General features: G+C 46.0%; 1 protein-coding gene across 4 annotated transcripts in view; it reads left to right on the top strand.

Annotated features, from left to right (window-relative positions):
- AGL (amylo-alpha-1,6-glucosidase and 4-alpha-glucanotransferase) overlaps positions 1 to 13,447 on the top strand; it is a 354,506-nt gene that overhangs the window by 300,676 nt on the left and 40,383 nt on the right. For all 4 annotated transcript variants that reach the window (XM_086954603.1, XM_086954587.1, XM_086954609.1 and 1 more), the window contains exons 32-33: positions 4,855 to 4,942; positions 5,035 to 5,168. In XM_086954603.1, coding sequence (XP_086810729.1) covers positions 4,855 to 4,942; positions 5,035 to 5,168 — 222 coding nt within the window. The remainder of the gene's footprint in view (positions 1 to 4,854; positions 4,943 to 5,034; positions 5,169 to 13,447) is intronic.

The raw sequence follows: 13,447 nt of genomic DNA, 5'->3' as shown, positions 1-13,447 counted from the left end.
ACTCACAAGAGGTGCAAGGTGGTTTACCAAGTTGGATTTAGCATTGGCTTACCATCAGGTGGTATTGAATCCATCTTCTAGACATTTACGTGCATTTGTGTCTCCTTTTGGTAGCTATCAGTACTGCAGAATGCCATTCGGCCTTGTTTCGGCGGCAGCTGTTTTTCAGAGATTGATGAGTCAAATGTTTAATGATACCCCTGGTGTGATTGTTTTCCAAGACGATGTTTTAATTTTTGGAGAAACAAGGGTTGATCATGACAAATCGTTAAATAAAGTTTTGGAAATCATGCAGGAGAAAGGAGTTGTACTAAAAAGTGAGAAGTGTGTGTTTCTCAAGGAAAAAATTGAGTTTCTAGGACATGTAGTTTCACATGATGGAGTTGAACCTCGACCGGGGTTAGTAAAAGCTATTGTTGATGCAAGTCCACCCACTGATAAGTCAGGTTTGAAGTCTTTTATTGGACTTAGTGAATTTTACTCTAGATTCATTAAGGATTATGCTTCGATGGTACAACCTTTAACCAACATGTTAAAGAAGAGTGTCTCGTTCAAGAGGGATAAGGTTTGTCAGGAAATATTCGATTGGATAAAGTTGCAGTTGGTAAGTGATACAATTTTGAAACCTTTTGATCCTAATAAAAAAAATGTACTATAACTGTTGATGCAAGTGATTTTGATCTTGGAACAGTTCTTACCCAAGATAGTGGAAATACGGACAGTACTATCGGCTATGCTTCTAGGGTTTTGAGAGGAGCAGAGAAGAATTTTTCGGTTATTGAGAAATAATTGTTAGCCTGTTGGTGGGCAGTCAGGAAGTTCAATCCATTTATCTGGAGAAGTCATTTTGTACTAAGGACGGATCATCGTCCATTAGTCTCTATTTTGTCAGGTGAAAAGATCAAAGAACATACACCCAGAATTGCTAGATTGTCATCAAAATTGTTACAATACAATTTTGATGTGGTTTATTTACCCGGTCTAAAGAATGTACGGGCAGACTATCTGTCACGTTTTCCAGTCACAGCAAATGATTCAGGATTTGAAAGTGAGGATGATCAAGATGATTGTTTTGTTGCTGCACTAGATGTTGAAAGTATGTGTGCTGTAAGTGAAATTGAGTGTAAAAGGGAGTTGATGAAGGATGAAGTTCTTGTACAAGTCATGAATTTCCTTAAAAAAGGTTGGCCTAAGGAGAAAAATGTATCATATCAGTTTCAAACTTATGTGAAAATTTCAGAAGAGTTGACAGTAGAAGATTGAATTCTCCTTCGTGGAGAAGGGCTAATACCTCCTGAAAGTTTAAGAATACGTTTGTTAAATGGTGCACATGAAGGGCCTTTAGGAAAGACATTCACTAAACGAAGGCTGAGAGATCTGTTTTGGTGGCCACACATGGATGTATGTGTAGATGAACTTGTAGGCAAATGTGTAATTTGTAAATCATCGGATAAGAGTCACAAAGTGAGGACACCACCAATGGAACCAGTTGAGTTTCCAGGTAGACCATGGGAGAAAATTGGTATTGACTTAGTCGGACCGTTCAACCTTTTACCTTCTGCATCACGTTTTGCTGTTGTAGCCATTGATTACTATTCAAAATGGCCGGAGGTTCGATTTATAAATGAACCTACTACAGCTAATGTGATTCATTTTTTGAAGGATATTTTCTTAAGAGAAGGGTTTCCATCTTATATAATGTCTGATAATGGTGTACAGTTTGTCAGTTCTGAATTAGAATTTTTTTTTAGACAAGGTGGTGTTATACATCAGAAGAGTTCATTTTATCTTCCTCAAGCAAATGGCCTCGTACAGAGAGGATACATAGAGTTCTTAAGAATTGTGTGCAATAGGCTATAGCTAGTAAGTGTATTGTGGAGAATGCTGTGCGTTCTATGCTTTGGTTCTATCATACTACTACACATTCGTCAACTGAAGTTTCTCCTTTTGAACTTTTAAAAGGGAGAAAACTATCCACCAAAATATGCCCTGGTTGGATGTCAAAGTGGGTAAAAATGAATGTAATGGATGATATAGATAGTTTTTCTAGAGGAAATGTTAGCAGAGCTCAAGAAAAGCAAAAAGAATATTTTGATGGAAGGAAAAAGGTTCTTTCGCACAGTATTTGTGTTGGAGATGTTGTACGAATTAAAAGTCCTATTCACATAACCAAGGGGCGGAGAAAGTTCTCAGAACCTTTTATTGTTGATAAAGTTTGTGGAAATGCTGTTAGAGTTAACAATAAAAATTGGTGGAATATTTCTAGAGTTGTTAAGGAAAAAATTGAGAATTTTGATTACAATGCTTCTTTTACAAACTCATATTGTATATAATGAATTAATGAAGAAGAGTCACAAGAAGAATGACAATGACAATGTACCTATTCTTCGTAGAAGCATGATAATGTGTAAAGTTCCTTTTAGGCTTAGATGAATTTTCTTTGTATATCAATTTTAGTCTTGATCTGTTTTAATTGTTTTTTTTTGTTATCTTTCTTTACATTGTTTTCTTTTTCTTTTTTCTCTTTTCTTCATCTTTACATTCTTCTTATTTTTCAACTTGTTTATTTAGTTTGGGAAAGAGGAGATAATATAATATTCTGTGTTTAGTTCTGACCACCTAGGCACCTGTAGTTAGAATGAATAAGTTATAGTGTTCTGGATTCCTTTGTAGAATGTGGTGGTGCAGGCTTTGACAGTGATTCCTGATTAGACTGTTGCACTGTCCGCTGCTGCTGTACATCTCTTGAGAGCAAATAAACTACATTTTAAACAATTAAGTCTGAGGAACTTACTACACCCTGCCTCCTGATATTGTTGCACTTGTCAGCTGCGTTCAAAACAGCTTGTCATCCACCCTCATGTGCACCTTATATTCTCAAATGGGATTCACCAGCAATGTCCTTTACGATGCTCTTCCTACCTTTGTTCAAATGGGCACCTCAAGATCCCTATCACCTGCAGAGTCACTGAAGGTTCCATACTGTATCCTATCATCCTCAACCTCTACATGGAGCCTCTTGGTGCTCTACACACAGATATGAGTATCAAGATTCACCATATGTTGATGACACACAGCTCTACTTAAGTCTCCTCTGCTTCAGACATGAACATTGATAGCTTTGAATCCCAACTTTTATTGACTGCCAAGTCATTTGGATTCACTTTGAACACCAATCTCACCCTCAAGGAACACATTGCTAAAAAATAAAAATAAAAAGGTGCCTTGACACCAGCTCTCCCCTCTCAAGAAAGTGTAACCCTTTCTTCCAGAATGCAATTTCAGAAAAGCTGTTCAAGCCTTTGTAGTCTTGTATCTGGATAGTGGTTAAACCATACTCCAGGCCCTCAGGCTCCACATTGGCACCCCTTAATGATATCCTACATGGTACAGCAAATCTCATTGAGGGCCTGAGTAAATATGACCTCATCACTCCCATCCTAATGAAACTCAATTGGCTCCTTTTGTCACCCACAGCGTTTTCAAAACCAGCTGCATCATTTCCAGACATCACAACTAACACCTCCTCTTATCTTGCAGACAGGCTCCTCGTCTCTGGTGGTTCTTGGCACACCCAGGACAGCATCAGACTACAGACCAAGAAGTGCAATCAAAGAATAAACATACCAGCATGCCTTCTCTATCTATGCCCCCAAGATCTGGAACAACCTCCCTGTATCTATCAGAATACCCCAATGCTCCTCCAATTTAGGGTGGAGTTGAAGAGTCTCCACTTTAAAGAGCACTCCATCACAAAGCATTAACATATGCCCATTGATCTCAAACTTAGTATGTGCTCACATTTATTGCAATTAGGGGGACTACGGCACAGTGAAATTAAGGGATCAGCAAAAGAATTCCTCAATCTAATCGAGTGAAGAACGTCAAATTAGAGGGTGATCTCCTTGATACTCAGTTGGCAACTTAGGCATTAAGCCTCAAGAAAACTTTATTTTTATTTACATAATTTAAGTTTATTTGAAGTAGCATTTTTTTTTAAATTGACTGAATACTTAAAAGTACATGTGCCAGAGCAATTCGCAAGACACATCCACAAAAAAACTAAAGAGTTAGGGATTTGGTAATAGGTTACTGAATCACTAACTGGGTTTAAAAAATCCATTACAGACCAATATTTGGAAGGGGTATGTTAAGGGCGTCCCTTCCAAATACTGATTTGTAATACAATGTATCTATGCTTTGCAACCAACAAAGAGGACCTTTTCCCCTTTTTAGTTGTAAAAATTAGTTGTTTGTTTTGGAGTGAGCAGTGGCTCGAGTGACCTCTGTCAACGTTAGAACAATCTTTTATATAAAAAGTTATTTTTTTCTTAAATGCAGACCCATTTCCTTTAAGGAAAATTGGTTTAAAAAAAAAAATTACTTTATTGAAGTGTGATCACAGGCATGGTGATGTACTGACTGCAGCAGGCCACCATTCCTGTGATGTCATCTAATAATTGTGAGTCGCAATTTGTGACCTACCGCATGAGTATTGATGAGAAATGTCAGATTGTGACCCGCTGTGATTTAGAAATTTATTAACTGACCTATTAGTGCAAAGGTTGGTTCGCAAAATTCCACACAGGTCACAAAAATTCTTGTTGCAAATTGTGATCCGTATTTTGCGACCAGTGTTTAGTATATCAGACCCTTAGTTTCAACTTAATTTGGTTTTCTTCAGGGTTTTATTAGGCATTAATCTCTTACTAGGAAGTGCTTTCAAGTTAAAAAAATAGACACTTTTTTACAATTAAAAGTAAGCAAAACTGCAATGGCATTGTATACTTTATGATGATGAATATAGTTCTGATTTTTAAAATTTGAGCTTCATAGTTCTATTTTTCCTTGCAGCGATATGGTTTACTGCGGAGTATATGACAACGACTTGGACAACGACAACTACAACGTTTCAAAAGGATTTAATTACCATCAAGGACCTGTGAGTCAAACTCTTTTGCTTGACTTTAAACATTTTTTTATGATTAGCCGACATCTTCATCAATCTTCAAAATGTTATTTTTCTAATTTTAGGAATGGCTGTGGCCAATTGGGTATTTCCTAAGAGCAAAGCTGTATTTTTCAAAGTTGCTCGGTGAAGAGACGTACATGAAGACCATTGTATTGGTTAAAAATGTTCTTTCTCGTCATTACGTTCATCTTGAGAGGTATGTACTTCATATTAATATCCTATTTCTATGTTTTTAAAAGCTCTAATATAATTAGTGGGCACTTAATAGCACTGGAAGTGTTAGAACAGTGGGTTTCAAACAGTGGGGCGCGCCCTTCCAGTGACCGCATAGATATATCCACAGGGGATGCACTGTGATCCCCACAAAAATAAAACTCCCTGCCAGGTTTCAGTTTATTGTTTATATCTCATTTTGTGATTTTGGGCTTATTTTTAAATGACATAGGCGTTGCCCCATAGATATTTCCTTTTTGGTGTACAGACAATTTCCTCTTACAGAAGCAATGTTGGTAACTAACTAAGATGAAAAGTTAATGAGGGTGGTGTGTAAGGACCCTGAAGCTCTGTACCTAAAACAAAAATATGTTTAAAGTGAAGTTTTCCAGCTGTCTGCAGACCTGGGCTGTTTTGCACTGAACCCAAACGAAATTTCACTTATGCTGGTGTAATATTCTTTATGTCTGTCATTTCTTATGTTGGTTAATGTGTATGTTTAGAAGTCATCAGACCTCGGAAACGCAATAATATGATAAAATTACCCAGGTTGGGCTGAAGTGGTCTCCATGTGTCTTAGTCACTCCAAGGACTGCAATTGAGCCTAACAGGTGATACCGGGGCAGATTCTACATTAGGACACCTGATATTCCTTCACATTCCTTCACATTCCTGTGCAAATATTAAATAGATCGATTTATTTAGAGATACATTTGTATCTCTAAACAAATTGATTTATTTAAGTCTGGGCTGTCTGTCCCAGCCTGCCTGCCCCGCCTCGCTCTGAAGTAGGAGACAGAAGCCAGGAAGTAAAGAACTTTCTGAACTGTGACACACAACTCAGGACTTACTAGTGGAGAAGTGTGGCTCAGGGGTTAGAGGCGGCAGACCCGGAAGCTGAGATCGGCCCTGGACCAGGGTTCAATTCCCCGCCCCGACGGGGGTTGGGCTCAATAATTCCACGGACTCGATAATTCTCGCTCCGGTGCCTACTCGACTCATGGGTTCACACTCTGCGACTCTGGGCAATAGCTTGCTTAATCTCCACAACGGCCCCTCGCGGCGGGATGCCTGGCTTTCACCTTGTGGATACCCTGCCGGAGTATCTCACAGGGGAATACCAGGACGGGTTCCCTAAGCAAGCGCATAGATGCCTGCGATGTGGGCGATTTGCGCTATATAAATACATGTACATTTACATTTACATTTACATTTACATTTACATTTACTGTTCTAAAGCCCTTCATAATAAACCATTGCCATTGTAGTCTATGGATGTATGCATAATAGGCCAGTAACGCTTTCAGCATCATGGTTTCTGGCATTGGAGAGAGCCATCGTTCATTCACAGGCATAGAACCCACCTTTCCCATTCCTCATACATAGGAGTGGAAGCAGGCACATGTGTTCTGGTGCTTTTTCTCGGTAATGGTAAGTGTTAGAATGCTAATCTTCTGTTATGCATATTGTGCTCAGATCCCTTGCCCCACTAACTTCCCCCGCTGTAATAACCCAGGTTCTGGCTGCATGTCGCTGGTCCCGTTAGAAGTGGAGCTGCTGCATTTGTTACCTCACAAAATTGATCCAAAAAGACGAGCATGTCATGGTTCTTGTTCCCTTGGGAAGTTTATCCAAATATCTGAGTCAAACGCAAAACCAGAAAAATGTGCTTCCAGTAGACAGTTATCTGCTGTATGACATTAAAACTGGCCCTATCTTCATGTCCATAACAACATTAATGCCAAAAACATAGATTGATTAATGAACAATCAGTGTTAAAAGGCAATGCATGTCAGCGATGTAAATCCTCTCTTACTTAATCTTGCCTCCCTCAAGAGTTAGTTATTTAATCATGTTGTGTTTCTTTCTGTATTTTTTATCTGAAAGAGACACGTTAGTGATAGATTCCTTACCTTAGAATATTCCCCAGGCGTCAGCCTGGATCCGAAAAGTTTTCTGCTTAACAGCACCCCTGCATGCCAGTAGGTGGTGTCGTTCAGCTCCACGTCCGTCACTGGCGTCGTAAGCGCCGGGATGACGTCACGGAGGCTACTCATGCACGCTGACGACAGTTCTTTCTTTTTCCACGCCGAAAGGGCAGATCCAGATTGAGCACGTACCTCGTTCATTTTTTGACCACTTATTTGAGACTTTGTCTATTTCTCTTGTCTCCTGGTGTACGTAGGGATGCCCGGCTTTAAGTCTTGTGGGTCGTGCCATCGTAATGTCAGTGGCGGACCCTCATGATGTCTGCCTCTGCTGCCTAGAGACCGACCATGACTCCTAGGATTGTCGGGACTGCTGTGCCAGGCCCCCAAGTCCTTGCGGGAGCAGCGCCGGAGTTGCTGGAGGTTCGGCACTCCTCTCAACGTCGCCCCGGGTCTAGGGGCCGTTCCCTGGACCAGAGCCGTCGCTCCCCGGACTCTTAAGTCTTCACCTTCAGATTCCGGTAAGCGACGCCATAAGAAGAAGTTGAAGAAGCGTGTTCGCTCTCCGACATCCCCCCATCGCTCCCTGGAAGCTGACGAGGGGGACAGGGTCTCCGCCCGTGCGGCTCCTCCGGAGCCTGGTAGTCCCACGGCCTACCCGCTTTACCCCGGTCCGTGGGTTACTCCCGAACAGATGCACGAGTTTCTTGCTGCCATGGACCGCCTGTTTAGGCCTCGGGCTCCCGCCGGTGTGTCTGCGGTCCCCGCGGTCCTGTCTCCAGATACTGTTGGCCCAGCGGCACCGCCTCTGGCGCCGGCCCCGGAGGCACTGGCTCCGCCACAGACTCATTACTGGGTGCCGTTTATTCCACCCCTGCCCTGGTTCTCGGACCATTTAGTTTCGACCTGGGATCCGCATTGGGATGCGGCTTCGGTTCTGCCCCTGCAAGCGGTCGCTCCTGGCACCACTGGCCCCCTCCCCGGCTTGGATTGGATTGGGACGGCTCCAAGGACCCCCTTGCGAGGCAGTGTGACTCCGAGCAGGATTGTGTGGATGACCTTCAAGATGCGGGTGAACTTGATGTGTCTTCTGACCCTGGGTTTGCCTCCCCTCTGCCTACTATGGAGGATGGCGCTTCCTACACTATTGTGCTGCGTCGAGCTGCGGAGGATCTCCATCTTGACCCCCCTCTGGTGACCCTTAAGACCAACCTCCTTACGGAGGTGCTCCAGATGGCGTCTACGTCGTCGGAACCGCTGCTCCCTTTCAATTAGGCCGTGACCGAAGTCCTCTTGGGCACTTGGTTGCAGCCGGCCTCGGGGGCACCGGTGGATAAGAACGTCGCTAGGCGTCATCGCCCGGCACCTGGTGACCCTGCCTTCTTGACCACTACCCTCACGCCTGAGAGGCTTGTCATTCAGGCCTCGACGTTGCAGAGTGCCTTTCACACGGCTCCGCCAGATAAGGACTTTAAAAAGCTAGACCAATATGGCAGGAGGTTGTTCTCCTCGGCCAGGTTGGAGTTGCGGTTGGTTAATACCGCCTGCTTATTGGGCTGTTACTCCCACGCCGTGTGGGATTCGGTAGCAGAGGTCCTGCCTCAGTGTTGTGAAGAGGTCCAGGCCGTCCTTTCCCAAGTGACAAGTGGGTGCTGCAGATAGTTGGCCAAGATTACTCACTCCCCTTTCTGTCCTCCCCTCCAGCCATGCCACCTCGGTACCACTGCATGTCGGGGGATCATTTGGCTCTTCTCCGTCAGGAATTCAAGGCCCTCTTCGCCAAGGGGGCCATCGAGTAGGTTCCCGATCAAGAAGTAGGGGAGTGATTGTTATTCCCACTACTTTCGGTCCCCAAGAAGGACAAGGGTGGCCTGCGCCCCATCTTGGACCTCCAGGAAGTCAATTGCTTCCTCCGGAAGGAGAAGTTTAAGATGCTGACTCTGACTCAGGTCCTGACTGCCCTTGACCCTGGAGACTGGATGGTAGCGTTGGACTTGTAGGACGCCTATTTTCATATACCCGTCCTGCCGGTCCACCGGTGTTACCTGCGGTTCATGGTAGGCCAGGAGCATTTTCAGTTTGCGTGCTCCCTTTCGGCCTTACCAGCACCCCTCGGGTGTTCACGAAAGTGATGGCGGTGGTTGCAGCTCATCTGCGCAGGTCAGGGGTGTCAGTCTTCCCCTACCTCGACATCTGGCTGTTGAAGGCGGGCTCGCCCCAGGTAGTCATCTCCCACCTCCAGACTAGGGCCGACCTGCTGGGGTTCTCCATCAATGTGCCGAAGTCGCACCTGAGTCCCTCTCAGAAGCTCCCTTTCATCGGAGCGGTTCTGGAATCAATGCTGTTTCAGTTTATCCGCCCGAGCAGCGAGTCCGGGATAATCAGGCTATGGTTCTGCTCTTTCTGCCTCTATCCCGGGTTTCAGTCAGGATGACCCTCGGCTTCTGGGCCTGATGACCTCCTGCATCCTGCAGGTGATGCATGCCAGATGGCATATGCGGGCTCTGCAGTGGGACCTGAAGTTCCAGTGGGCACAGCATCAGGGCAACCTGTCCGATCACGTCCAGATCTCGGAGAGCGCTGCATGACAGTTGCAGTGGTGGCTTACAAATCGCGATTGGGTCAGTGGCAGACCACTTTCCCTTCCCCAACCGGAGCACACAGTGGTGACCGATGTGTCCCTCCTGGGATAGGGAGGCCACATGGGAGAGGCGGAGATCAGAGGCCTCTGGTCTCCGGCGGAGTCCCGGCTCCATGTCAACCTTCTGGAGCTGCGGGCGATCCGGCTTGAACTGAAGGATTTCCTTCCCTCTATCCGGTGAAGTGTAGTGCAGGTGTTCATGGACAACACCACCGCCATTTGAGACTGCAACAAACAGGGCGGGGTGGGGTCGTGGACCCTATGTCAGGAGGCTCTGCGCCTCTGTACCTGGCTGGAACGTCAAGGCATTACCTTGGTGGTTCAACACCTGGGAGGTTCTCTGAATGCCATGGCGGACGAACTCAGCCGCCGGTGCATGGTGGATCACGAGTGGCGTCTGAACTCGGACGTGGCAAAAGGTCTCTTTCTGCGATGGGGAGAGCCTTGGTTAGATCTATTCGCCACCGAAGAGAACGCGCAATGTCATCAGTTCTGCACATTGGAATTTCCAAGGCGGCACTCGCTCGGCGACGCTTTTTGTCTCGAGTGGAGCTGTGGTCTGTTGTACCCTTTTCTGCCTATACCACTTCTGCTCAGAGTGCTGAAGAAGTTCAGGCGCGGCCGGGCCCAAGTTATTCTTGTGGCTCCGGACTGGGATCGAAGAGTATGGTATCCCGAGCTACACAGTATGAGCATCGATCCCCCGGTCCGTCTGCCTCTTCGGGAGGATCTTCTGTCGCAGCAGCAGGGGACGGTCCTCCACCCGAACCTGTCCAGCCTCCACCTCCATGCGGGGAGATTGAGCGGCGACAGTTGACGGCTTTCGACCTTCCTTCCCAAGTCTGTAATGTCATTCTGGCAGCCAGGCGTCCCTTCACTAAAACGGTATACGCCTGCCGATGGAACAAATTTGTGGCGTGGTGTACAGCAAAGGCTGTGGATCCCCTTTCTGCCCCTCTTTCTGAGGTTCTTCTGTTCCTTCTCTCTTTGGCCTAACAGGGCTCTGCTCTGGGCACTATCAAAGGCTATCTTTCTGCCATTTCTGCCTTCCTGAGGATCCCTGATCAGCCTTCTCTTTTTAAGTCCCTGGTGGTTACCCGCTTTCTCAAAGGCAATACACACATGTTTCCTCCTGTGCCTTTCATAATGCCTCAATGGGACTTAAATCTTATCTTGACTTTTCTGATGTGCGCTCCCTTTGAGCCTCTTCATAACTGTCCTTTTCGTCTTCGTACTGTAAAGACTGCTTTCCTGGTTGCTATCACCTCTGCCAGAACAGTGAGTGAGCTCCAGGCCCTTTCTTCCAAACCTCCTTTCCTGTCTGTTCATTCGGACAAGGTGGTTTTAAGGACACGTCCTTCTTTTCTGCCAAAGGTTGTCATGCCCTTCCACATCGGGCAGACCATAAATTTGCCCACCTTCTTTCCGCCTCTGCATCCTTCAAGGGAAGAGGAGAGGCTCCACCGTCTGGACCTAAAACTTTCGCTAGCATTCTATCTGCGATTCAGAAAAGGGGGTGGTGATGAACAGAGTGTCTGAATTAAGCAGACCACTCTTACCCAGTCAAAAGATCAGGGCTTGATCCATCACCGTTTTTCAGCTCACTGCACCATCCCAGCTCAGAACTTGGCTATATGCAAATTAGTCTGACCCTACGCCCAGTGCATCATGGGAACAGGGCAGACCAAACTACCAAGCCAATTCTTATACTGGGAAGGAAACAAGCTACCGGGGACCGGTTTCTGGCATTTCAGCCGTCTTCGGCCCGGCTTGCTTGAATCCTGATGGTGCACTGAGCTAGGGACTCACATCTGAGTATACCCTTCCACGCTTATGGTGGACAAAAATGATTCAGAAAAGGGGGTGGTGATGAACAGAGTGTCTGAATTAAGCAGACCACTCTTACCCAGTCAAAAGATCAGGGCTTAATCCATCACCGTTTTTCAGCTCACTGCACCATCCCAGCTCAGAACTTGGCTATATGCAAATTAGTCTGACCCTACGCCCAGTGCATCATGGGAACAGGGCAGACCAAACTACCAAGCCAATTCTTATACTGGGAAGGAAACAAGCTACCGGGGACCGGTTTCTGGCATTTCAGCCGTCTTCGGCCCGGCTTGCTTGAATCCTGATGGTGCACTGAGCTAGGGACTCACATCTGAGTATACCCTTCCACGCTTATGGTGGACAAAAATGATTCAGAAAAGGGGGTGGTGATGAACAGAGTGTCTGAATTAAGCAGACCACTCTTACCCAGTCAAAAGATCAGGGCTTGATCCATCACCGTTTTTCAGCTCACTGCACCATCCCAGCTCAGAACTTGGCTATATGCAAATTAGTCTGACCCTACGCCCAGTGCATCATGGGAACAGGGCAGACCAAACTACCAAGCCAATTCTTATACTGGGAAGGAAACAAGCTACCGGGGACCGGTTTCTGGCATTTCAGCCGTCTTCGGCCCGGCTTGCTTGAATCCTGATGGTGCACTGAGCTAGGGACTCACATCTGAGTATACCCTTCCACGCTTATGGTGGACAAAAATGATTCAGAAAAGGGGGTGGTGATGAACAGAGTGTCTGAATTAAGCAGACCACTCTTACCCAGTCAAAAGATCAGGGCTTGATCCATCACCGTTTTTCAGCTCACTGCACCATCCCAGCTCAGAACTTGGCTATATGCAAATTAGTCTGACCCTACGCCCAGTGCATCATGGGAACAGGGCAGACCAAACTACCAAGCCAATTCTTATACTGGGAAGGAAATAAGCTACCGGGGACCGGTTTCTGGCATTTCAGCCGTCTTCGGCCCGGCTTGCTTGAATCCTGATGGTGCACTGAGCTAGGGACTCACATCTGAGTATACCCTTCCACGCTCTTTGGACTGGGTAAGAGTTGTCTGCTCAATTCAGACACTCTGTTCATCACCACCCCCTTTTCTGAATCGTTTTTGGCCACTATAGGTGTGGCAGGGTATACTCAGACATGAGTCCCTTTCTCACTGCTCCATCAGGATTCAAGCAAGCCGGGCCGAAGACGGCTGAAATGCCAGAAACCGGTCCCCGGTAGCTTGTCTCCTTTCTGGTGAAGAATTGGCTTGGTAGTTTAGTCTGCCCTGTTCCCATGATGCACTGGGCCAGGGACAGACTGATTTGCATATAGCCAGGTTCTGAGCTGGGATGGGGCAGTGAGATAAATAACGGTGATGGATCAAGCCCTGATCTTTGGACTGGGTAAGAGTTGTCTGCTCAATTCAGACACTCTGTTCATCACCACCCCCTTTTCTGAATCGTTTTTGGCCACTATAGGTGTGGCAGGGTATACTCAGACATGAGTCCCTTTCTCACTGCTCCATCAGGATTCAAGCAAGCCGGGCCGAAGACGGCTGAAATGCCAGAAACCGGTCCCCGGTAGCTTGTCTCCTTTCTGGTGAAGAATTGGCTTGGTAGTTTAGTCTGCCCTGTTCCCATGATGCACTGGGCCAGGGACAGACTGATTTGCATATAGACAGGTTCTGAGCTGGGATGGGGCAGTGAGATAAATAACGGTGATGGATCAAGCCCTGATCTTTGGACTGGGTAAGAGTTGTCTGCTCAATTCAGACACTCTGTTCATCACCACCCCCTTTTCTGAAGCATTCTATCTGCAGCGTACACAGCAGTTCTGGGTGGATGATCAGCTTTTTGTTGGCTACGTG

Source organism: Lissotriton vulgaris, chromosome 1_1 (assembly GCF_964263255.1).
Source record: "Lissotriton vulgaris chromosome 1_1, aLisVul1.2, whole genome shotgun sequence".
Lineage (NCBI taxonomy): Eukaryota > Metazoa > Chordata > Amphibia > Caudata > Salamandridae > Lissotriton > Lissotriton vulgaris.
This window is presented reverse-complemented; position numbering and strand designations above follow the sequence as displayed.